The sequence below is a fragment of the Marmota flaviventris genome, chromosome 4, assembly GCF_047511675.1.
Source record: "Marmota flaviventris isolate mMarFla1 chromosome 4, mMarFla1.hap1, whole genome shotgun sequence".
Classification (NCBI taxonomy): Eukaryota; Metazoa; Chordata; class Mammalia; order Rodentia; family Sciuridae; genus Marmota; species Marmota flaviventris.
Genome location: NC_092501.1, coordinates 139,282,192 through 139,307,684, shown reverse-complemented (window position 1 = coordinate 139,307,684; position 25,493 = coordinate 139,282,192). Strand labels below are relative to the sequence as shown.

At 35.2% G+C, this 25,493-nt stretch overlaps 1 protein-coding gene across 7 annotated transcripts in view; it reads left to right on the top strand.

Annotated features, from left to right (window-relative positions):
* Pds5b (PDS5 cohesin associated factor B) overlaps positions 1 to 25,493 on the top strand; it is a 197,850-nt gene that overhangs the window by 52,517 nt on the left and 119,840 nt on the right. For all 7 annotated transcript variants that reach the window (XM_071611551.1, XM_071611550.1, XM_071611549.1 and 4 more), the window contains exon 2: positions 23,679 to 23,805. In XM_071611551.1, the coding sequence (XP_071467652.1) occupies positions 23,698 to 23,805 (108 nt within the window). In that variant the 5' untranslated portion in view covers positions 23,679 to 23,697. The remainder of the gene's footprint in view (positions 1 to 23,678; positions 23,806 to 25,493) is intronic.

The window sequence follows — 25,493 nt, the reverse complement described above, 5'->3', positions numbered from 1 at the left end:
TTTTAGATATGAGCAATAGGAGAAAAAATAGATAATTAAATTTGTTTTTTTAAAAAAGCCCAGTCTTCTGTACATCAAAGAACATTATTAAGAAAATTAAAATACATCCATCAGAATGAGAGAAAATGTTTGTAAATCCTATATCTGAAGTGGATATATTTTTGAGAATATATAAAGAACTCCTACAACTCAGTAAGAAAAAGACATCTTAATTTAAAAATGAGCAAAGATCCTGAATGAACTCCTTTTCAAAGAAGATATACAGATGACCAATAAGCATGTTAAAGGTGCTCAACACCATTAGTCATAGGAAAAGGAAATTCAAAAACACAGTGAGATTATGCTTTGCACCTACTAGGATGGCTACAATTCAACAACCACCACCACCAAACCCAGAAAATAACAACTGTTAGGATGTAGAACAATTAGTACCCTCATTTGCTGGTATTGCCCACATTGCCGTGGGAAAAATTATGATGGTTATTCAAAACACTTAACATAAAATTACCACAAGACTTAGCAATTTGATTCCTAAGTATATATGGAAAAGAATTGAACAGAGACTTTAGCAGATATTTGTACAACAATTTTCATGTAGCATTATGCACAGTAGCCCAAAGTGGAAACCACCAGGTGTCCATCAACAGATGAATGGATAAAACAGATCCATATAATGGGCTGTAAGTCATAAGAAGGAACAAAGTTTGGATATATGTTATAACAAGGATAAATATTGAAAATATTAGGGTAAGTGAAATTAGCCAAATATAAAAAGATGAATACTATATGATTCCACTAATATACACACTAAGATTAGGCAAATTCTAGGGCTTGGAAGTAGAGGGAATGGGGAGTTAATTGGTTAATGGCTAGAAGTTTCCTTTGTTGAGGGTGATAAAAAGTTTTGGAAATAGTGTTGGTGCTTGTACAGCATTGTGAATGTGATGTTACTGAATTGTACACTTAAAATGTTCAAATGGCAAATTTTCTGTTTTACATATTTTATATAATCAAATGATGTATTATGACAAAAATTATTATTTGTACATTTTTAATAAAGGATGAACTATTGTGGATTATATATTAATAAAGCCATTTAAGGGGAAAAGAAGCAAATAAATAGTCTTCCATGTTTGGGCAACATTGCCACAAAACAAAGTTGATGATATTTGCTAGGAAGAATACAAATTAGGCTCTGCATGGTAGTGCACACCTGTGATCCCACTGACTTGGGAGACTGAAACAGGAGGATTGCCAATTCAAGGCCAGCCTTGGCAATTTAGCGATGCCCTAAGCAACTTAGTGAGATCCTATTTCAAAATAAAAAGGGGATATAGCTCAGTGGTAAAATGCCCTGGGTTAAATTTCCAGTAACCCTCCCCCAGGACTCCCCAAACAATTTAGATATTGGCAGTTGTCTTATCATAACCATAGAAAAGTCTTTATAATGCTCTTGAGGATTGAATGATTTCCCACCCAGGGTAATGTAGTTGCAAAATATTCTTAGGCAGACAAAAAGAAAGAAACAAAATCCTGTTGTGTTTGGAATTATTGGACATAATTCAATTGAAAATACCTGAAAAAAGGCAGTATTAATCAATAAAACTAGATTAAAACACTGCATTCCCTCAAAAACAGTGTTTTTCGGAGTATATTAAAATATTTATGATTTTGTTATGTTTTGGTCATTTAGGGACATTTATTGAGAAATTGATCAAACTTTTTGGTGGACTTGATGCCCAGATTTTGTCTTTGGACTGAATTGTACACTTCCCATTTATTCATTATATTGTACACTATTCCCTGTTTATTCATTATATTTTATCTACAAGAATGCATAACTTTTAAAGCAAGTTTGTTCATTAAATGTTTGTCATTGTAGATACTGTATTACTTTAAAAATAATTTTATGTTTGTATTTTTGTGATGTTGAGGATTGAATCCAGTGTCTCACGCATGGTAGGAAAGTGCTCTATCACTGAGCCGTGACCCCAGCCCTCTGTATTACTTTTAATTAGATAGAATTAGCAGTTGTATTCCAATTCACTCTGTGTACAGTGTGTACCTTGGATCCTTAGGTATCAGTATGGATGGTTCATTTTTCGTTAAGAGATACAAAATAGTATTCTGCAAAGCCTTTTGGATTTTGAATGGAAAGTGTAGGTCTCTCTCTCAATTGACATTGTCTAAGTTGCACTGTACACTTTATTACTGTCAACAGCACCCTCACATACAGTTTTTGTTCTTTTTTTTTTCTTCAATTTTTCAATATTTATTTTTTAGTTTTCGGCGGACACAACATCTTTGTATGTGGTGCTGAGGATCAAACCCGGGCCCCACGCATGCCAGGCGAGTGCGCTACCGCTTGAGCCACATCCCTAGCCCCAGTTTTTGTTCTTGATTCTCTTTGTGGGAGACAATTGGGGAAAGTAACAGGGATCCCTAACAGATAAATGACTACCTGTAATGGTTTAAGAAAGGGTCAAGATTGATTCTCTGTTCACTGGTAAAGTTTGACTATTTTTGTCTTAACCTTTTTCTACCACTAAACCATAATTCTTTCTGGGTTTCTAATGTATCATGTGTTTGAATGTTTTTATGTTCTCTTCCAGTTGTTCAGAGCTTCTTGTAAGACCTTTATAGCCCACCATACATTCCTGAAGTCCCCCACCCCCACCCTTTTTTATGGTCTGACTTTTTGAAATTCTTTTTCTAAAATAGAAATTTGATTATTCTTCTTATTCCTTAAAAAATAAATACAGATGACAACTTCCCTATGTGATAAAGACCAGAATCCTTATCAGAGACTTAAAGGTTTAGATGGACTAATCCCAATTTCTTTCACCCTTACCATAAGTGCACATGTGTACATTCGCATGCACAGAATCTAGTCAAATCACCTTTCCTCCCCAGCAGTACATGTTTCCGTAACATAAGTTAACTCATAATTGTTAAGCAGGGGAATGAAATTAGTATAATACAGAAGTCTCACTGGTAATAAAGGATTCCTGTCCCTCCCCAACATTTTAAACAGTGTATGAGATTTTCAGAAAAAAGGTGTTGGAATCCTGATGTAAAATTGCTTTTATTATAAACAGTTTAATAGTGTTGAGTCTCTCATCTTTCTATGTTAAGCTCTGTGGTAAAGCTGCAGGTGCATATGAAGTATCTGTGAAAATATTTTCCCCACATATAACAAAAAATTGAACAAGGTTTTGACTAGGTTAAAATTTTATTTTATTATATTTTATTTTTTTAATATAAAAAATATATAAAAATATAATAAAATAAATATTATCTCTCTTTTAAGAGAGAGAGAGAGAGAGAATTTTAATATTTATTTTTTAGTTTTCGGCGGACACAACATCTTTGTTTGTATGTGGTGCTGAGGATCGAACCCGGGCCGCGCGCATGCCAGGCGAGCGCTACCGCTTGAGCCACATCCCCAGCCCCAGGTTAAAATTTTAATTTTGCTAAAGTTCTCCCCGGCCCGCCCCCCCCTCCCCCCCGCCCCATTAGAAGTACCTTCAAGGGTCTACATCTTGAAGGGGAAGCCTGAATTCCCAAGATTTAAGGCTTCAGCCTTAAAAGTTTGATTATGATGTTGGGAACAAATGCTGGTAGAGATGATCTATGCTAGTATTGTATTAGTATTGTGTTCTACCTATTATTTTAAAAGTATGATTTTGCAGAATGTGAAGTTTTTATAGAAAAACGTTTTAACTGTACTTGTTTTTCACATCAGATCAGGCATAAGGCATATTTCAGAGCTTTTGTTCACGGCTCATTGTTTTATTTATCCAGAATTCTTACCTCACTACCTTCTTGTCTTCATGGTTTAGATTAAATTCCAATTCTTTGTGAGGTGCTGTGAACAACTTTCTTTGCCATCTTTGGAAGAATGAATTGGACTCTCTTTTGTGTTTCCTTTATGTCACAGATGTTATGTATATAAGTAATAGTTTTTATTAGAGTTGTGCACTCATTGACTGCCAGAGATCTCATATGTCCATTTGTGAGTCACTCTGGGTTCCCACACCCAGCCCAAGACATACGCTATAGTAGTCCCCTCTTATTTGCAGAGGATACATTTCAAGATTCCTAGTGGAAGCCTGAAACTGCAGATAGTACAGAACCCTACAAATACTATGATTTTTCCCATATACATGTATTATGATGATATTAAATTTATGAATTAGGCACAGTCAGAGATTAGCAACAATAACTAATAATAAATACAACATTTATGACAATATCCTTAATAGTTATATGAATGAGTGCCCCCCCCCCCCCCAACCCATTTCCCTTTGCAATAACTTACTGTACTTTCACCTTTTCATTTAAACACTTTATGGCTTCTTATTGCCATATCCGAATTGCCTGCATTACTGCTCTTGAGTTTTGGGCCATCATTTAAATAAAATAAGGGTGACTTGAACATAAGCACTATGATTCCATGGTAGTCAACACTGAGATGATGACTGAGTGATTTTTGAGTGGGTAGAGTGGATACACTGGACAAAGGGATGATTCACATCCTGGGTGAGATGAAGTAGGACTGCATGAGATTTCTTGATTCTTGGATTTCTTGATTCAGGACGGCATACAATTTAAAACTTATGAATTATTTGTTACTAGAATAAAAACAGTTGTTTCTATTATTTATACTTTTTGGGTATTATGAATAATGCTGTGAATATTTCTGTAAAAGTCTCTGGACATAGGTTTTCATTTTTCTTGGGTAGGTATCTGAAATGGAATTTCAGGGTCATGGCAAATACATGTTTAACTTTTTAAATATACCATAGTATGACAGTATCTTTAAAAAGATTCCGTTTTCCTTAATGGTTGCAACATTTTACATTAGTAGCGTCTGAGGGTTTATTTCTCATCTACAATTTCAACACTTGTTACTGTCTCTCTTTAATTAGAGTCATCCTGTTCGACTAACTATGCTTATGTCCTAACTATGCTTATGTCGCTTGAGCCTGTTGTTGATCTAAGATTTTTTATTTCTTTTTATTTTGCTGTGATTTTTTAGTATTGTGATTTTAAATTTCCAATTCAAGGTCACTTAAAGAATCTGAAATAGAAACCAGAAAACTTTGTCTCTTGTTCTGGCTCTGACACTACACATGTGGCTATATGCAAGTTTGTAAACTTTCTGAATTTCATTTTCCTTATGTATAAACTAGGGACAATTTCTGCTTTTATTTTATAGAATTGTGAGGAAAAATATAATGTATATGAAAGAGTTTTGAAAACCACCATCTATTTGTCAAATACTTTTGGTTAATTTGGTTGCCATGCTTATATACTTCAGATATACTTGCATAAATAGTGGGCAGATTGGGTGGTGTATTTTAATGTTAAAGCATTATTACCCAACTTTGCACATAAAAGTCCCCATGGAGCTTTTTTCAGATTCAGGTGTTTGGGTGTGCTTAGAGGATTCAAGTGTTGTCCAAGATTGGGAAATTAAGGGCATAGGATTTGAAAATCTGATATGAATCAATTCCAGTTGAGTTGCTGGATAATTCTAGCATACTTGTTAAATCTCTCTCAGCCTCATTTGTAAAATAAGCATACTTAAGTAATTCATTTCAGGAGTATTTATTGAATGCTTTTCTACCACATTATGCTATACATTAGTTATATAGCAAAATGGGGTACTTAATTACTTATTGTCATTTATTTATAGTTTAGAAGGAGAAACAGACTAATGTTTACATTTATCTTTAAAGCAAAAGTACAGGATATGTAAGGAGAACATGTAGTAGAGATTTATGTTAGATTCAGTAGATTAGATTAGATTAGTGTTAGCTGAGCATGAAGGCTAGAGAAGTTTATTTTTTGTAGTAGAGGGAATAGCTATGTGACCAAGTGTAATGAGAAAGTGGTCAGAGTAGTGTATTTGGAACTTACCCTAACAGCAGTGGGAACTTGTTTAAGAATATTTAGTAAGGCAGTGATATGAATAAGTTAGTACTAAGATCATTTTGGCTGCTATGTGAAGAATGAATTAGAGGTGGCTTAGGTCTGGTTGATAAAAAGTAATGGCTAAATAAGTATGAGTTTCATTTGTTTTGCAGGTAGCATTTGTAGGACTCCATGATCAATTTTAAGAATTGTCAAGGATCATTCCCAGCTTTCTGGGAAGAAGAATTGGGTATACAAAGTTACCACCTACTGAGATAGAGAAGATTGAAGAATGAAGAGTTTTTGGAGGGGGAAGAAGTTGGGAGACACACTTCATTGTTTAACTTTGGGTATCTTAAGTTCATGATGCCAATGAGAATATCCAAATGTAAATGTTAAATAGACCATTTTACACATGGTGTAAGTTCAAAAGAGAGAGCTTGATGGTGGGGTATGTATTTATTAAAAAAAAAAAAGCTGAAAGGAGAAGCTTTAGGACAGGAGCATATAAAGTAATTGAGCTCTGGTGGATTATTGATATTTAAAAGTTGGATTTAGGAAAAGGAATCAGAAGCGATAGGAGGGACCAGTAATGTAGGAGAAAGATCAGGAAGAGGCAAAAATATAGTAGAAATTAAAGCCATATAGTGTTTCATGGAGGAGGCTATGGTCAACTATGTTTAATACTGCTGAGATCTATAAAATAAGGATCAGAAAAGTCTTAATTTCATTTGGCAACATAGAGGTCAGTGATGACAGACATTTACTATATAAAAAATCATTCATGACTTAATTCCCATTCCCAGTTCTACAAGTAGGCAATTTGGATTTGGCTGATCTGGATAGTACTACTGATTTGGGTCAGATTTAGCAGATTTCAGCAGGGGCCTCCCTGCCCTTGCATCTACAGGTGTGCCTCCGCAGTCACCTGATTGCTTGGCTGGGGCTGGCTAGTTCATGATGACCATGACTGGGAGATATACACTCTTTCCATATAAATTTCTTATTTAGGAGCAGGATAATTTGGGCTTGGTCACATGTTCAGAGTAGGTTTAAGAGCAGCAAGTTATTGGCAGACCTAAAGCATGGTACTTTACTAAGCTTGCCAGTCTCCCATTGGCTAAACCAGGTCAATAATACCATCCCAGATTCAGTGACATGGGGCTATTCTTACTTCTTGATGGAAGGCGCAACAAAGTCTAATTTTCTGTACTGTTACTGATGCTAGTTGAGATACGCCACATTGTATATGAAAAAAAGCAGCTTTTAAGAAGTTGGAAAATATGTAAATATAGCCTTAAGGTTATATACTCAGTGGAGAATAGTATGGATTATTATTATTATTTTGTTTGTTTGGAAAAACTCTATTTTTTGTCCCTTGACAAGAATAAGTCTAATTTCTCATTGTGTTCAATTACTATGTACTAGAAGGGTTGTCTTTATGGAGGGCACCACCTGCTGGTTGTAAGAGGTACCAATCATGGGGAAGACTTTCTTCTGTAGTTATCATCTTCCATAAAGCCTTATGTTTTCCTTCTAATTCCACCTCAAACCTGGAATGAAATTGCAGGAGGAAAAGCATCTTTTAATAAATGTTGCCCCACCAAACGGATTTTGATAGTGGTTTGATTTGGTTTATGTGACTGAACTTAATATCTCAATTGTGGATTTTTAAAGGCCAAATTTGTCATGAAAATGGCAGATGCTGGTCTTTATTTCTTCTTAGATTAACTGAAAAACACAACTGCTATTGCTGCTCTTGCTGTTATTCTTCACTCCTGTCAATGCTTTATATTTCTTTTCCCTCCAATGAAAATGTGTCTTATGTATTTTTTGAATAAAGATGATGATTTCACCAGTTTTTCTTCTTAGGACTTTTGGAGTGATTAAAAAATGCTAATATGTCTCTTATTTATTAATTTGTTCTGTTTAGTTATACAGTGAGCTAATATGTTTCTTTTAATGACTTTTTTGGGGAAGTTTTAGAGCTCTTTGGCATTAGAATATTTTCCTGTATTTATTCATACTGGACATAAAGTGTCAAATGTAGCAATATTTATATAAAAAATTTAAAACTAACTGCCTTTTGAAAGTGTTTCAAATTACCCATTGAAAGTAGGAGAATTCTAGGTTATCATAGTTTCATCATAAATTAATGATCTGAAAATTTATGTTTAGAAATGGAGAATGATAAAGAGAAATGATGTTCTATGGTTTATATTTTATATAAAACAGATTGTAATACAAGTCAGTTTTATATAAACTATTTTTAAATATAGTTATGTTTCATTTTTTTTGTCTGTCCTACATTATAGGTGAATATTTGAGATTCCCAAGAAATGAAGAAAATTTATTTACATACATCTTATATGTATATATAAAACTGAGGGTTGAACCCAGGGGTGCTCTAATACTGAACCAGTGAACTGTATCCTCAGCCCCCTTTTTTTTTTCTTCTTCTTGTTTTTGAGGCAGAGTCTTGCTAAGCTGCTTAGGCCATCACTAAATTGGTGATGTTGCCCTCCAACTTGTAATCAATCCTTCTGCCTCAGCTTCCTAAGTGTCTCGGATTACAGGCATGTGCCACCATGCCTGGCTATGTCATACCATTTCTTTAACATTCTTTTTAACCTCAGAGGAGCAATTCTGTATCAATACCTTTTTGCCAATAAGTGGAGATCTTATTTCCTGTACTGTTTCTTCTTTTCTGTTGTTCTTTTTTCCATTTTCACTTTTTTTTCTTGCCTTGTAATTTGATGTTTATTCTCATTATTCCTCACAAATTTATTTGTTGGAAGAACATCCTAACAAGTTCAAGGAAGTATCTGCTGAAGTCATTTTGTATGTTTTCACTGAAGTAATTGTAACTATATTTCACCCTCCATCTTTTTTTTTTTTAAATTTTTTATTGTTGGCTGTTCAAAACATTACAAATTTCTTGATATATCATATTTCACACTTTGATTCAAGTGGGTTATGAGCTCCCATTTTTACCCCATATACAGATTGCAGAATCACATCAGTTACACATCCATTGATTTACATATTGCCATACTAGTGTCTGTTGTGTTCTGCTGCCTTTCCTATCCTCTACTATCCCCCCTCCCCTCCCCTCCCCTCCCCTCCCCTCCCCTCCCCTCTTCTCTCTCTGCCCCCTCTACTGACATTCATTTGTCCCCCTTGTATTATTTTTCCCTTTCCCCTCACTTCCTCTTGTATGTACTTTTGTATAACTCTGAGGGTCTCCTTCCATTTCCATGCAATTTCCCTTCTCTCTCCCTTTCCCTCCCACCTCTCATCCCTGTTTAATGTTAATCTTCTTCTCATGCTCTTCGACCCTACTCTGTTCTTAGTTACTCTCCTTATATCAAAGAAAGTTCTCTATAGGTTTAATGCAATGCCAATCAAAATCCCAACGGCATTTCTTGTAGAAATAGAGAAAGCAATCATGAAATTCATATGGAAAAATAAAAGACCCAGAATAGCAAAAACAATGCTAAGCAGGAAGTGTGAATCAGGCGGTATAGCGATACCAGACTTCAAACTATACTACAGAGCAATAGTAACAAAAACAGCATGGTACTGGTACCAAAACAGGCGGGTGGACCAATGGTACAGAATAGAGGACACAGAAACCAATCCACAAAACTACAACTATCTTATATTTGCTAAAGGGGCTAAAAGCATGCAATGGAGGAAGGATAGCATCTTCAACAAATGGTGCTGGGAAAACTGGAAACCCTCCATCTTTAAACACTTTTTTCCTTTGGTTATTGTAACCGTTATCTTCATTTTTGTACCTTTCTTGACTTTTCTGTTTTCCTTCCTGATCATTTTCTCTCCCTGTCAACATAGGTATTTCCTCAAGGTTCAGTATTAATATCTCATTTCACCCTATATATTTTCTTTATTGATCTTGTAAAACCACATAATACAAGCAATAGAGGGCACTAAAATGTTTCCTGGCTTTGACTTATCTTTATAATTTTAGACTTGTAATTTACAATTAGCTTCCTTCATGAAACTTAATTTTTCCCAAGACTTAGTCTCTGGTTTTTCTACCATTTCTATTTTGGCAAGGACAGAGATTTTGTATGTTTGCTCATTATTGTATTCCTAGTACCTAGTACAGTAGATTGTAACAAGTAAATTCTCAGTACATTTTTTTTAAAAAAATGGTTTTCCAGGAATAAAAGCTTTGAATCTTACAGTCATCTTCTATTTCTCTGTTATAATCATTTATAAGTCTTTGAATCATTTTTTCTTCTTTCCTCCCACCTCCCCCCCTTATTGTCTGCAGTCAGCTTCTCATTTCTTCTTACCTAGAATTTTGCAGCTGTTTCTTAATTGGTTTTATTGCATTTGATTCCTCCTCAGTCTAATCTGTACTGCCTGTTATAACCACAATTTCTTAAAATAGTTCTGATCATTCATTCATTAGTATTTCCTGTATATCTACTACTAATAGTACTTGTTACATGTAATAGATGCTATACTATCCTTGTCTTAAGGAGATCCTGGTAAGTGGGAGAAACAGACATAGAAATAGGAAGGAAGCACAATAAGTATGATATAATAAGTGCTGTTTGCAGTAGGTTGGAAGTGTGACTATCTGTATGTAGCAGGAGTCTAGATCTGCCTTGCTTGGGGTAAGGTAAAGTGAAAATGTACACTAGAAACTTTCAGGTCCATAGAGTTTGTGTAGTAGGGGCCAATAAGTATATAATCATTTGAGGAAACAACCTGTGTGTGTGTGTCCACAGAAGTATTTCATACCTGCTTACAGTACCACTGCTTGTAAGAATGAAGTGCCCATTTGTTGGCTCGTATCTTTTCCTTTTAAGCTCTCATTACTTTCATTCACCTTTTCCTTCAGTCACACTTTGAGTCCAGTAACATCTGAACTTTTAAAATAGTTTTCTCTGTCCTCCTCTCCCCCCAATATTACTACCACTCCACCTCCATTCATTTATAGAAGTGGTCTTTCTTTCAATATTATTTTTTCCAAGATTCTTGTTATTTCTTAACGTTAAGATAATTTCAGAAATACTGTGATATAATTGTTTAGAGGGAATGTCTGTATCTTTTGGTAGATTTTGAGATCCATTTTACTCATTTTGCCCCATAATTATTCCTAAGGTGTTCTGCAAGAAATAGGCACTTGATAAATTTTCAATATATGGATTAGTACATTTTGTAAGGTCATTGTCTATGTTACTTAGCTGTGGGCTGTGGCCACATTCATGTAGATGTTGATAGATGTGGATGATAAAACAGCCTTTTGTTTTCATTGAGACAAGGCAGAGAGACTGTCTTCCACTCCAGCCTGTAGAAAATTGGGAAGTTTTCACATTTATCCACTTTCCCTTAGAATATTTATCCTAGGCCTTTGTTGAATACGTTGTTTGGTTGAAGGAACACAGTTATAAGCTTGGTTCTTGCTTGTTAGTGCTTTTCCTGAAGCCATGAAGTTATTCTCCTTTATCATATTCCAAAGGCATTTAAATTTTGCTTCAGTATTGAGGTTATTAATTTACCTGGAATTCATTTTGTATATGGTATGAGGTATCATGTTTGTGTCTGTTTCTGGGCACTCTCTTGTGTCTTGCGCATCTTTTTCTGAACTAACACCACACTAAATTGCTTTAGCTATATATCAGTTTATAATATCTAGTAGAATAAGTCTTTTTTTTTGTCTTGCTATTTTTTTGACATTTTGTATTTACCTATAAGTTTTTAAAGAAATTTACTAAATTTCTTTAAAAACAAAACCAAAGTTTAATTAGGATTGTATTGAATTCATAATCAGTGCAGGAAGATTTATTTGTAACTTACAGTCTGTGAACATAATATGTCATTTATTTAGATTTTCCTTAATTTCTATCATGCTTTATGATTTTCTCTGTAAAAGTATATCTTTTGTTAAATTAATTTCTAGGCAGTTTAGGGTTTTCAACGTAAATTGTATTTTTAAGCGTCCTGATGCTGCTTATATGAAAATTGCTAACTTTTTATTTTAAAGAACTTTTATTTAGAAATAATTATGTATAGTAAGTTCCAAAATAGTACAGTTTTGTGAATATTCATTCATCTTCTCCCAATTATGACATCTTCTGTAACTGCAGTATATCATAGTATACAAATAATCAGCAACTTGACATTGTACAACATTGTTAACTAGATTACATAACTTATTTCATTTTCTTGAGCTTTTACATTACACATTGTGTTATGTCTGTATGTATAGTTCTGTATAGCTTGATCCTATGTATAGATTTTTGTAACCACCATTGCAATCAAGAAAGAATTGCCTTGTCTTCTCTTAGATTTTCATCTTTGTAGTGGCCAATTCTAGAGTTTTATTATCTTGAAAATGTTAAATAAATAGAACCTCAATCTCAACATGTAACATTTCAAGATTCTTTTCACTAAACATAATGTCTAGAAGATAGAGCCTATATAAGTAATTCAATTCTTTTTGTAGCTGAGTAGTATTCCATTGTATGAATTTATTTATCAGTTTGTTTAACCACCCACTAAGGCATTTAGATTGTTTTAATTTTGGGATATTTTGTATGAACAGAAGCTTTAATTTTTGGGGGGATAAATGCCCAAGAATGTGATTGGGCTGTGTGGTAAGTTCATGTTTAGTTTTATTAATAAAACCAACCTGACTTTTACCAGTAATGTCTGCTAGATCCAGTTTGTTTATATCCTTGCCTGAAATTAGTATTACCATAATTTTTATTTCAGTCATTTTAATGGTATATAATGACATCTCATTGTGGTTTAATTGGCTTTTCCTTGACAACTAATGGTGTGCTTATTTGCTTTCTGTGTATTCCTGTTATTCAAATGTCTGTTTATATCTTTTGCCCATTTGTAATTGGATTGTTTTCTATAGCGTCCACATGAGAGTTCTTTATATATTCCAGATACAAGCCATTTAACATTTTACAAATGTTTGTAATTTGTAGCTTTTTAAAAATGATTTTATTTTTTAAATACATGACAGAGGAATTTTTGCATTACAATTCTTATTACACATATAGAGCACAGCTTTTCTTATCTTTGTATATAAAGTGTGTTCACGCCAGTTCATGCCTGTATACATGTACTTTGTGTTTTTTTTTTCATTATAATTCTTATTACACATATATACCACAATTTTTCATATATAAAGTATGATGACACCCAATTCAAGTCTTCATACATGTACTTTGGATAATGATGTCCATTATATTCCATCATCCTTGCTAATCCCCTGCGCCCTCCCTTACCCTCCCACCCCTCTTCTCTATCTAGAATTCATCTAATCCTCCCATGCTCCCCCTTCTTACCTCACTATGAGTCAGCCTCCTTATGTCAGAGAAAACATTTGGCATTTGTTTTTTTGGGGTTGGCTAACTTCACTTAGCATTATCTTCTCCAGCGCCAGCCATTTACCTTCAAATGGCATGATTTTATTCTCTTTTAATGCTGAGTAAAATTCCATTGTGTATATATGCCACATTTTTTTTTTTTTTTACCTGTTTATCCACTAAAGGGCATCTAGGTTGGCTCCACAATTTAGCTATTGTGAATTGTGCTGCTATAAACATTGATGTGGCAGTGTCCTTGTAATATGCTGTTTTTAAGTCCTTTGGGTATAGTCAGAGGAGAGGGATAACTGGGTCAAATGGTGGTTCCATTCCCACATTTCCAAGGAATCTCCATACTGCTTTCCATATTGGAAAGTGTACCTTTTTTCCCACATCCTTGCCAACACTTATTGTTGTTTGTTTCGTAGTAGCTGCCATTCTTACTGGAGTGAGATGATATCTTAGAGTAGTTTTGATTTGCATTTGTTTGATTGCTAGAGATGATGAGTATTTTTTCATATATTTGTTGATTGATTGTATATCTTCTTCTGAGAAATATCTGTTTAGGTCTTTGGCCCATTTGTTGATGGGGTTATTGTTTTTTCGGTGCTTAGCTTTTTGATCTAGAGATCAGTGCTCTATCTGATGTGTGAGGGGTAAAGATTTGCTCCCAGGATGTAGGCTTTCTGTTCACCTCACAGATTGTTTCTTTTGCTGAGAAGAAAGTTTTTAGTTTGAGTCCATCCCATTTATTGATTCTTGATTTTAATTCTTGCACCACAGGCGTCTTCTTAAGGAAGTTGGGGCCTAATGCCACATGATGAAGATTAGGGCCTACTTTTTCTTCTATTAGATGCAGAGTCTCTGGTTTAATTCCTAGGTCCTTGATCCATTTTGAGTTAAGTTTTGTACATAGTGAGAGATAGGGGTTTAATTTCATTTTGTTGCATATGGATTTCCAGTTTTCCCAGCACCATTTGTTGAAGATGCTGTCTTTTCTCCAGTGCAATTTTTTGGCACCTTTGTCTAATATAAGATAATTGTAGTTTTGTGGGTTAGCCTCTGTGTCCTCTATTCTGTACCATTGGTCTACCAGTCTGTTTTGGTGCCAATACCATGCTGTTTTTGGTACTATTGCTCCGTAGTATAGTTTAAGATCTGGTATAGCCATGCCACGTGCTTCACTCTTCCTGATAAGGATTGCATTAGCTATTCTGGGTCTCTTATTTTTCCAGATGAATTTCATGATTGTTTTTCTATTTCTATGAGGAATGCCATTGGGATTTTGATCAAAATTGCATTAAATCTGTATAGTGCTTTTGGTAGTATGGTCCTTTTGATAATATTAATTCTGCCTATCCAAGAGCAAGGTAGATCTTTTCATCTTCTAAGGTCTTCTTTGATTTCTCACTTTAGGGTTCTGTAGTTTTCATTGTATTGATCTTTCACCTCTTTCGTTAAGTTGATTCCTAAGTATCTTATTTATTTATTTATTTTTTTGAGGTTATTGTGAATGGGGTAGTTTTCCTCAGTTCCTTCTCAGAGGATTTGTCACTGATATACAGAAATGCCTTTGATTTATGGGTGTTGATTTTATATCCTGCTACTTTGCTGAATTCATTTACTAGTTCTAGAAGTTTTCTGGTGGAGTTTTTTTTTTTGGGGGGGGGGGGTGTCTTCTAGGTATAGAATCATATTGTCAGCAAATAATGCTAATTTAAGTTCTTCTTTTCCTATACATATCCCTTTAATTTCTTTCATCTGTCTAATTGCTCTGGCCCGTGTTTCAAGAACTATGTTGAATAGAAGTGGTGAAAGAGGGCATCCCTGTCTTGTTCAGTTTTTGGAGTGAATGCCTTCAATTTTTCTCCATTTAGAATGATGTTGCCTGAGGCTTAGCATAGATAGCCTTTATGATGTTGAGATATGTTCCTGTCATCCCTAGTTTTTCTAGTGTTTTGAACATGAAGAGGTTCTGTATTTTGTCAAATCCTTTTTCTGCATCTATTGAGATGATCATATGATTCTTATCTTTAAGTCTATTGATGTGATGAGTTACATTTATCGATTTTCTTGTTGAACGAACCTTGTATTTCTGAAATGAATCCCACTTGATCATGTTGCACATTTTTTGATATGTTTTTGTATTCAATTTGCCAGAATTTTATTAAGAATTTTTATATCAATGTTCATTAGAGATATTGGTGTGAAGTTTTCTTTCTTTGATATGTTTTTGCCTGGTTTTGGGATCAGGGTGATATTGGCCTCATAGAATGAGTTTGGAATTATTGCCTCTTTCTGTATTTCCTGAAATAAGTTGAAGAGTATTGGTATTAGTTCTTCTTTAAAGGTCTTGCAGAACTCAGCTGTGTATTCATCCGGTCCTGGGCTTTTCTTGGTTGGTAAACTTCTGATGGCTTCTTATATTTCCTCACTTGATATTGGTCTGTTTAAATTTTGTGTATATTCCTGATCAATGTGGGCAAATCGTATGACTTAAGAAATTTGTTGATGCCTTCAATGTCTTTTATTTTATTGGAGAATAAGATTTCAAGTAATTTCTAATTATCCTCTGTATTTCTGTAGTGTCTGTTGTGATATTACCTTTTTCATCACTTATGCTGCTAATTTGAGTTCTTTCTCTCCTTCTCTTTGTTAGCGTGGCTAAGGGTCTGTTTATTTAATTTATTTTTTCAAGGAACCAACTTTTTGTTTTTTCAATTGTTTCTTTTGTGTCAATTTCATTGATTTCAGCTCTAATTTTAATTATTTCTTGCCTTCTACTACTTTTGCTGCTGATTTGTTCTTTTTCTGGGGCTTTTGGATGTAGTATGAGGTCATTTATTTGTTGACTTTTTCTTCTTTTAAGGAATGAACTCCATGCAATGAATTTTCCTCTTAGTACTGCTTTCATAGTGTCCCAGAGATTTTGACATCTTGTGTCCGTGTTCTCATTTACCTCTTACAATTTTTTAGTCTCTTCCTTAATGTCTTCTGTAACCCATTGTTAATTCAGTAGCATATTCTTTAGTCTCCAGGTGATGGAGAGATTTTTATTTTTTATTTTGTTGTTGATTTCCAATTTCCTTCCATTATGATCTGATAAAAATTATGGTAGTATCTCTACTTTTTTGTACTTGCTAAGAGTGGCTTTGTGGTCTAGTATATGGTCTATTTTAGAAAAGGATCCATGTGCTGCTGAGAAGAAAATGTATCTGCTTGATGCAGGTTGAAATATTCTATATATGTCAGTTAAATCTAAGTTATTGATTGTGTTATTGAGTTCTAAAGTTTGTTTATTCAACTTTTGTTTGGAAGATCTATCCAGTGCCGAGAGAGGTGTTAAATTCACCCAAGATTATTGTGTTGTGGTCAATTTGACTCTTGAACCTGAGAAGAGTTTGTTTGATGAACATAACTACATCATTATTTGGGACATACATAGTTATGATTGTTATGTCTTGTTGGTGTATGGTGCCCTTGAGCAGTATATAATGTCCATTTTTATCCCTTTTGATTAACTTTGGCTTGAAGTCTACTTTATTTGATATGAATATGGAAAACCCTGCTTGCTTCTGCAGTCCATGTGAGTGGTATTTTTTTTCCCAACCTTTCACCTTCAGGCTGTGTATGTCTCTTCCTATCAGATGAGTCTCCTGGAGGCAGCAAATTGTTGGATCTTTTTTTAATCCAGACTGCTAGCCTATGTCTTTTGATTGGTGAGTTTAAGCCATTATTATTTAGGGTTTCTATTGAGACATGGGTTGTATTCCCAGCCATATTTGTTTATATTTAACTTGACTTGGTTTTCCTCTTTGATTAGTTTTTTCTTTAGTGTACTACCTTCCTCTGCTGATTTTCATTGTTGTTTTTCATTTCCTTTTCATGAAATATTTTGCCAAGGATGTTTCATAGTTCTGGTTTTCTAGCTATAAATTCTTTTAACTTTTGTTTATCATCAAAGGTTTTTATTTCATCTTTAAATCTAAAGCTTAATTTTGCTGGATACAAGATTCTTGGTTGGCACCCGTTATCTTTCAGAGCGTGATATATGTTGTTCCAAGATCTTGTAGCTTTCAGAGACTGTGTTGAAAAATCTGCTATTATTCTAATTGGTTTTCCCAGTATGTAATCTGATTCCTTTCTCTTGTGACTTTTAAAATTCTCTCCTTAAAAAATTCTGTATGTTGGGCGTTTTCATCATAATGTATCTTGCTGTGGAATCTGTTATGATTTTGTACATTTGACGTCCTGTAGGCTTCTTGAATTGGATTTCCAATTCACTCTTCATGTTTGGAAAGTTTTCTGATATTGTTTCATTGAATAGATTGTTCATTCCTTTGGATTGGACCTCTATGCCTTCCTCTATCCCAGTAACTCTTAAATTTGGTATTTTTATGCTATCCCATATTTCTTGAATGTTCTGCTCGTGGTTTCTTGTAGAAGGCCGGCTGGCTGCAAAATAACCGGGGGGTGACGAATAACTTGTGTACGTTGATACAGCAGGAGTAGGAGCCGTTTATTGCAGGACAGGAGCAGTATTTATACATTCCACACAGCTTATCTAATTAGCATAAACTAGATACATCAGTCAACCAATCAGGAATCTCTACACTTAATGGCTCGGTTTTGTTACTTCTCAAACCACTCCCTCTGACATTTAGCCAGGCACCATCCAGACTTGTTTACGAACTCTAACATTCCCCTGGCAAAATGCCAGGTGTTATTTTGACTTGTTTACAGACTCTAACATTTCCCCCTTTTGTTTAATTTAAATAACGACCATAGTGGTTTTTACAGAAACACCATAAATAACCTGCCACAAACAGAAAGGGAGGATACAAAATGCCACAATACCAAGCCAATTGATGGCTCCTTGCAAGAAGCCCTTGGAAAAATTATACCAGCAATGACACCGTTAGCAAAGATACCGAGTTACAATTTGTTGTAGATTACAATTTGTTGTCTCAGTCCAGGTAAAGCAGTGTCTCAAATAGATTAACTCACAGTCCAGGTAAATCACAGTCCAGGTAAGTTCTGCAGGCAGCTAGCTTAAATCACAGTCCAGGTAAGTTCTGCAGGCAGCTAGCTTGATCCGAAGTCTCGTCCATTTTTCAGCCGAAGTCTCGTCCGGTTTTCAGCAACACTGGAAATTCTTCCACCTTGGTCTTTACCGGCACTGGGACGAAGGCAGGAACTCCGGATGGCTAAAGAAAATCCTGTAGCATTTCACTAAGAAAACAACCTTCTGAACAATTTAGTACATTATCTCAAGGTTTTTTTGCATTTGAAATAAGCATTAATAGTACTCATTATTTATCAGCCTCCAGGTCAGGGAGAACCATTGTAGCTTAGTTATTGGCATTGAAAATGACCAAACATCAGCGGACGCCAGTAGCGTCTTCTGCCGGCTGTAGCGTCCCGGGTAGCCCCAGATGGCCCTGGGGAGAGTCCCGGTCTCAAACTGCTACTGGGCACAGGGAGCAAGAGCTTGCGAGACTGTGCCTCCAGGTCAGGTCTAGATTTGGGCTCGAAGCAGTGGAAGAGCCAGCTCCCCGGCCAGGAGGCGGGGAAGGGCCAGTCGCCGCCGCCTCTTGGAAAATCCTTGCTGCGCTGTGACCGGCTTGCACACTCGGCAGCCGCCTCTCCGCTTCACACACCCTCCGGTAACGAAAAGTATTTAGTAATAGCCTTTTGCTGCAACTTTTTTCCTGATAATCCTTCTTCTTCTGAACTTTCTTTTTCTTTCTGACTAGAGTTCCTGGGCTTTTATCAACATATGCCCTAACTATTCTTGGTTCCACTGGGGTGCCTTCTTCCCTTAGTAATTTACTTCTCACCCCTTCCATATTTTCATCACAAAGACAATACAATACACTGAGACAAAACAAGACACAAACATACTGTTATCAATCTTCTCCATTTTCTTGAAATGACCATTTTTCCTCTCGCCCTATCTGCCTAGGGACGAGCAGATTTGCTCCTGTCCTATCTATGGATGGGCAGCTTTTTTCGTCACTTACCCCCGAGTGTCCCGGGGCTCCCCGTAACGGGCCACCATCTGTAGAAGGCCGGCTGGCTGCAAAATAACCGGGGGGTGACAAATAACTTGTGTACGTTGATACAGCAGGAGTAGGAGCCGTTTATTGCAGGACAGGAGCAGTATTTATACATTCCACACAGCTTATCTAATTAGCATAAACTAGATACATCAGTCAACCAATCAGGAATCTCTACACTTAATGGCTCGGTTTTGTTACTTCTCAAACCACTCCCTCTGACATTTAGCCAGGCACCATCCAGACTTGTTTACGAACTCTAACATTCCCCTGGCAAAATGCCAGGTGTTATTTTGACTTGTTTACAGACTCTAACAGTTTCTTATCATTTTCGCTGTGTGGCCTATGTTCTTTTCAAGGTGATATATTTTATCTTCATTGTCTGATGTCCTATCTTCTAAGTGGTCTACTTTGTTGGTGATGCTTTCATTTCAGTTTTTAATTTGGTTTATTATTTCTTTCATTTCAATGATTTTTGTTTGGTTTGTTTTAGAACCTCCATCTCCCTGTTGAGGTGATCTTTTGCTGCATGGATTTGTTTATGTAGCTCATTGTCGAAGTGATCTTTCACTGCCTGCATTTGTTCTATTATGTCTTCTTTGAGTTCCCAGAACATCTTAAGCATGTCATTTTTTTTCTGTTGTAGCTGCCAGTGCTTCTATTGATTTGTTTGTGGTACTTTCTTCCCTTGTCTTTTCCTGATGCTCATGCGACTTCCTATCCAGCTCTGTGGATCTCTTGTGTTATTATTTTTAGCCTATAGATTTGTAGTGCTCTTGTAAGGTTCCAAGATCCCTCCTTTGTGGGGAAGGACAATATTAACAGATCCCAACATCAACAATATATCACCTGTTCAAATGGAGATTCTATCTCATAGCTACTCCCACCAAACTCGGTGAGAAAGGTTTTCCAAGATGGAATTGGTTTGCCTTCACTGCTGGGGCATCTTGTGAGGTGGGGGGGAGCTGGGCGATGGCCCTGTGGTGTGGATAGTCAGCAGCCCAGTGACCTGAGTGGGAGTAGAGCAGGCAGTCTGGAGTTCTGCAGAGGTGCTTGTAAGCCTTCTGAGAGCTGTGCATGAGCTAGAACTGCGGCCCCGGATCTGGAGTCTGGAGTCCCACTTGAACGCAGAGGCTATGATTTCTGCTCCTGTGGTAGCAGCACTGGTGATTTCTGTGAAAATCCGCTGTATAGGGGGTCCTCTCACACTCTGAGGTGTCATATTCTGTCTAGGTGTGAGACCTTGTGAAGAAGCTGCCTGTCTGCTTTCTTGGTTTCATGCCACAAAGCAGCCAGAAACAGGACCTCCTGTAATTTGTAGCTTTAACTTTGAAATCCAATTTATCAGTTTTTCCTTTTATAGATCTTGATTTGGTGTTATTTATAATAATTTTCACCTAGGCCTATTGGTGAAGTTTTTCTTTTTTTTTAATATTTGTTTTTTAGCTGTAGATGGACACAACACAATGCCTTTATTTTTATTTGGTGTTGAGGATCGAACCCGGGTCCCACCCGTGCTAGGCGAGCGCTCTACCACTGAGCCACAATCCCAGCTCAGATTTTTTTTTCAAGAATTTTTATCAGAATTTTGTAGTTTTATAGATAATTCCATGACCATTTAAATGTTAACTTTTGTATAAGGTATGAGGTATTTAAACTTCATTTTTCTTTTTGCTTGTGGATATACACTTCCTCTAGCACTGTATGTGAAAAAGATTTATTGCTTCCTTGAAGTGCATTTGCACCTTTGTGAAAATCATTTTTGTGGATTTGTGCGGGTTTATTTCTGAGTCATTTATGTTCCTTTTGATCTCTGTATGTCTATCAGCTAACATCACATTGTTTTATTTAATGTAGATACTGTGTATAGAATGTTTTAAAATTGTGCAGTGATTTCTTCTCACATTATTGTTTTCCACTGTTGTTTAGCTATTTTAGTTCCTTTGTCTTTCTGCATAAGTTTTAAAATAAGCTTTATCTCTGTGAAAAGTCTTACTGAATTGTTGATGGAATCTTTAAGTCTGTAGACCAATCTGGGGAGAGTTTGTATCTCTACTGTATTGATGTTTTTAGTTCATGAACATGGTATTTTAAAAATTTTTTACATCTTCTGTGATTTCTTTCATCAGTTTTTATATTTTTCAGTATACCAGTCCTGTATATGTTTTGTTAGCTTTATACTAAAGTATTCCATTAATTTCAGGGCAAGGAGTAACTATAAATGGTATTGTTTTTAACTTAGGTTTCTTTTTCTTGCTAACAAATAAAGACAGTACTTTTTGGATGTTGGTCTTAAATCGTGTAGCTTTGAGAAACTACTAGTTTTTTTTGTTTGTTTGTTTGGATTCCTTTGCAGTCTTCTGAGTAGACAATCATGTTGCCTGGATACAGGGACAATATTATTTCCTTCTTTCCAATTGATTTGCCTATTATTTTTGGTTTCTTCCCTTCCTTTGCTTCTTGGGAAAGTATTGTGCTACCCGTAGTTGATAATGTTTCTATATAGATTTTTTTTTTTTAATTTCTATATAGATTTTTCTGTTCTACATTCTTGCTAAACTCAGTCTTATTAATTCACATGTTTTGTCTATAAACCATTTTGGAGTTTATGTATACACAATCATAACACTACAAATAATAACTTAGTTTCTTTCCTTTTTAGCCCTTACATCTTTTCCCCTTTCCTTTCTTTGATTAGCATCTTTGTTACAATGTCCAGTAAAAATTATGCTAGTAGGGATGCTTGTATAGTTCCTTATCACAAGTAAAAGCTTTCAAAATAATAGCTTTCAGTGGAATGTTAATAAGGATGATTTATGCTGTGGGGTATTTGTAACATCCTACTTTTCTCAGATAAAGTATTTTCTGTATAGATATTTGGACTGTATCTCCTTCTCCTTCTCCAGATATTAGTGTGAAACACGTTGCAGTTAGACCTTCCTTCTTTATGTTCTAGTTTCTTCTGACCTCTCTTGCAGTTCACTGATTCTAATGGTTTTTACTCTCTCCTAATGAACTTACCCGCTGAGTATTTAATTTCAATGTTTGTCATTTTTCTGTTTTTATTCAAAATTTCTTGCTTATTCTTTATATTTTCCCTGCACATATTTTTACAATTGTTTGTTATTTTAAAAAAAATTATTAGTAGTATTATCATCTGTGGATTTATATCAAGAATTCTGGATCTGTTCTTGGTGTCTATTATTTCTGCTGGTTCTTGCTCAAGTTTTATTTTGTTAGTCGCTTGATTATTTTTGACTTGATACTGTTCTTTTTTTTTTTTTTTTGAGAGAGAGAAAGAATGAATTTTAATATTTATTTTTTAGTTTTCGGCGGACACAACATCTTTGTTTGTATGTGGTGCTGACGATCGAAACTGGGCCGCACGCATGCCAGGCGAGCACGCTACCGCTTGAGCCACATCCCCAGCTCTTGATACTGTTCTTTATCTTCACAATGTCACATTGGGATTTCTTTGCTTAGGATGAAGGTGCCAAGTTTAAGCAGGACTTGGATTTACTTACGTTAGGTACTTAGGAGTACTGCCAGTTGGGGATCACTAAGTTTATGTTTTAAGGTCCTCAGGGACACAAAGGTCATGTCAAGCTCAGCAAATGTGTAGGCCCATGGCTAAAACTCACTTATTATTCTTGCCCTGAATATGTTATTACCTTGTTGTGCTTAGCACCAAAGCAGCCCTTTTCTGATGTTCTTTCGGGTGAGATTGGGAGAAAAGGACACAGAGTGATTTCTGGTTTACTCTCTCTTTTGCAGATGTATCTTTTTCAGAATGGGGTAGTATATACATTATGTCAGGGGAGTTTCATATTTGACTCCTCTGCCTTGACAGGTACAGATTTACTCTGACTCTTGCCCCATGATATCACCGAAGCTGAATCCTATTTTTATAAGGATTGACAAATACTCTTAGAGCATAAATGGATATAATGCTTCAATGCTCCCTTTATTTCTCTGGGTTTTTTTCTTAGATTTTTGGTTTGAGAAATTTTGGTACCGTAAAAAACTGCTTATTTTGTAATTTTTTACACACACACATGCATACACACACACACACACACACACACACACACACTGTGATTAGGGGGTTAGTGTAAGTAACAAGTTTGCCACTAATGGAAATGAAAAAAAATTTGTCTTGTTTTCCAAAAAATAATTTTGGGAAATGTTCAGGAGGGTAATTATTTTAGATGAATGAATTACTATAAATTGGGAGGGAATTAAATTGTTTTGAGGACAAGTTACCTTTTTTGTTTGTTATAAATGTTGTTTGTACCTGTTTTTTTAAATTTGTTTGAATCTAATTATTTTCTTATTTTAGGGGTAAAAATATTTCCATTATGGCTCATTCAAAGACAAGGACCAATGATGGAAAAATTACTTATCCTCCTGGTGTCAAGGAAATCTCAGATAAAATATCTAAAGAGGAGATGGTAAGACGGTTAAAGGTGAGTAAAATTAAGTACTTATTTTGGATATGTATGTATTGTCGGTTTTTTAGTGGGAATCATGTAGGGCATATTCAGGGCAACTTTAAACTAATTTAAGCAGCAAATGGCAGAGAAAGGATCTAAGGGAGTAGAGTAGATAAGGAACAGTAGGAATTCTTTGACTACCACTGATGGGAGAGCAGTTAGTAAGATGAAACTAGGGCTTCTCATGCTTAGGTTTAAAGAATAAGTTCATTATGATTTTTTTTTGGTACAAAGTCATCTCGTTTTCCTATTATGTTATTTATTTTATAAAGCAACCAGTTAAATCTGGGGAAGTTTTAAGCCTTCGTACTGAGTACTCGGGCTGTAATTTTCTACAGTTATTTTGAGAGTAGGTTGGAGATTGACAGCTTTTCCATTTGCTTCTGACAAATGGTAACAAATCAAGATGGATGGAGAACTTTCATAGATGAAGTGGTCACTGAATGACAAGGGTCTCTTTCTGTGTATATGAATTGTGTTTCACTTGTTGTCTTCAGGGCATTGATGGTCCCTGTGATGATTAAAATGGCATAGTGGGCAGGGAAATCATTAAGTTGATTTATCAGTTAGTTTAGATAGTCTTTATTTTTAAGCATTTTTTTCCTTCTAGGTTTTATCTACCTAGGCATATTGCTTGAAACATTATTGTTTTCATTTAAAAAAAACCTGATATGTAAAATTTGTACATATTAGTGGGGTACCATGTAATGTTTTGATACATGTTATACCCTGTATAATGTTTCATGTTGTCTTGTTATTTACCTGAATGCCAGTGATGAAAAATTTCTTAATGGTTTGTGTTCCTACGTAGCGTATTTTTTATAAGAAGAAAAGGATATTAATACTATAATGTTTTAGTTGGGTATGGTGATGAACGCCTATAATCCCAACCATTGGGGAGGCTGAGGCAGGAGGATCATAAATTTGAGGTCTGTTTCAGCAACTTGACAAGGTCCTAAGCAACCTTGTGAGACTACATCTCAAAATAAATTTAAAAGGGGGGCATTAGCTCAGTGATAAAGTGTCCCTGAGTTCAATATCTAGCAAAAAAATGCCCCCCATTTTATATGAGGAGTGGGTATTATACATGTATACATAAATTATTAGAATACCACCTATCATATTTTTGAAAGAAAAGCTATTTTTATAGAGAGTAAATTTGCTGAAATGTGGGTATTTTTTTCTGGTTCTGAACTTGTATGTAGTTTTATATATGTTTCATTTTTCTGTGTATTTACATTCTCTTGACCTATTGAATTTTTTGGGAAACCATTATATTTATTTCCTCAGATGTATTTATTCCAGTAATGCTAGGTAAATATCCCTATTGTTTGTTGAGAAACTAATGTTGAATGTAGACAGTGCCTGCATGTACAAGCTGATTAGCATTTAGTGTCTTTTGGAGCTGTTATTTTCTCAGACACCTTTTTTAATTTAGAGGACTAAGAAGAGTTATTAATGAGCAGTATAATACCAGTTAAGTTGCAGAAGGTAGTGAGAAATTCTCATTATCTGGCTTTTGAGCAAGTTTTGTTGAACTTAGTGTAATGATTCCTATATTACTCATATTTAGTGTTTGGTAGTATGGTTTCAATATTTTACAGGCAGTTATGCTAAGCAGTAATCTGGTTAATACTTTTTCATCATTCATTTTCCTAATT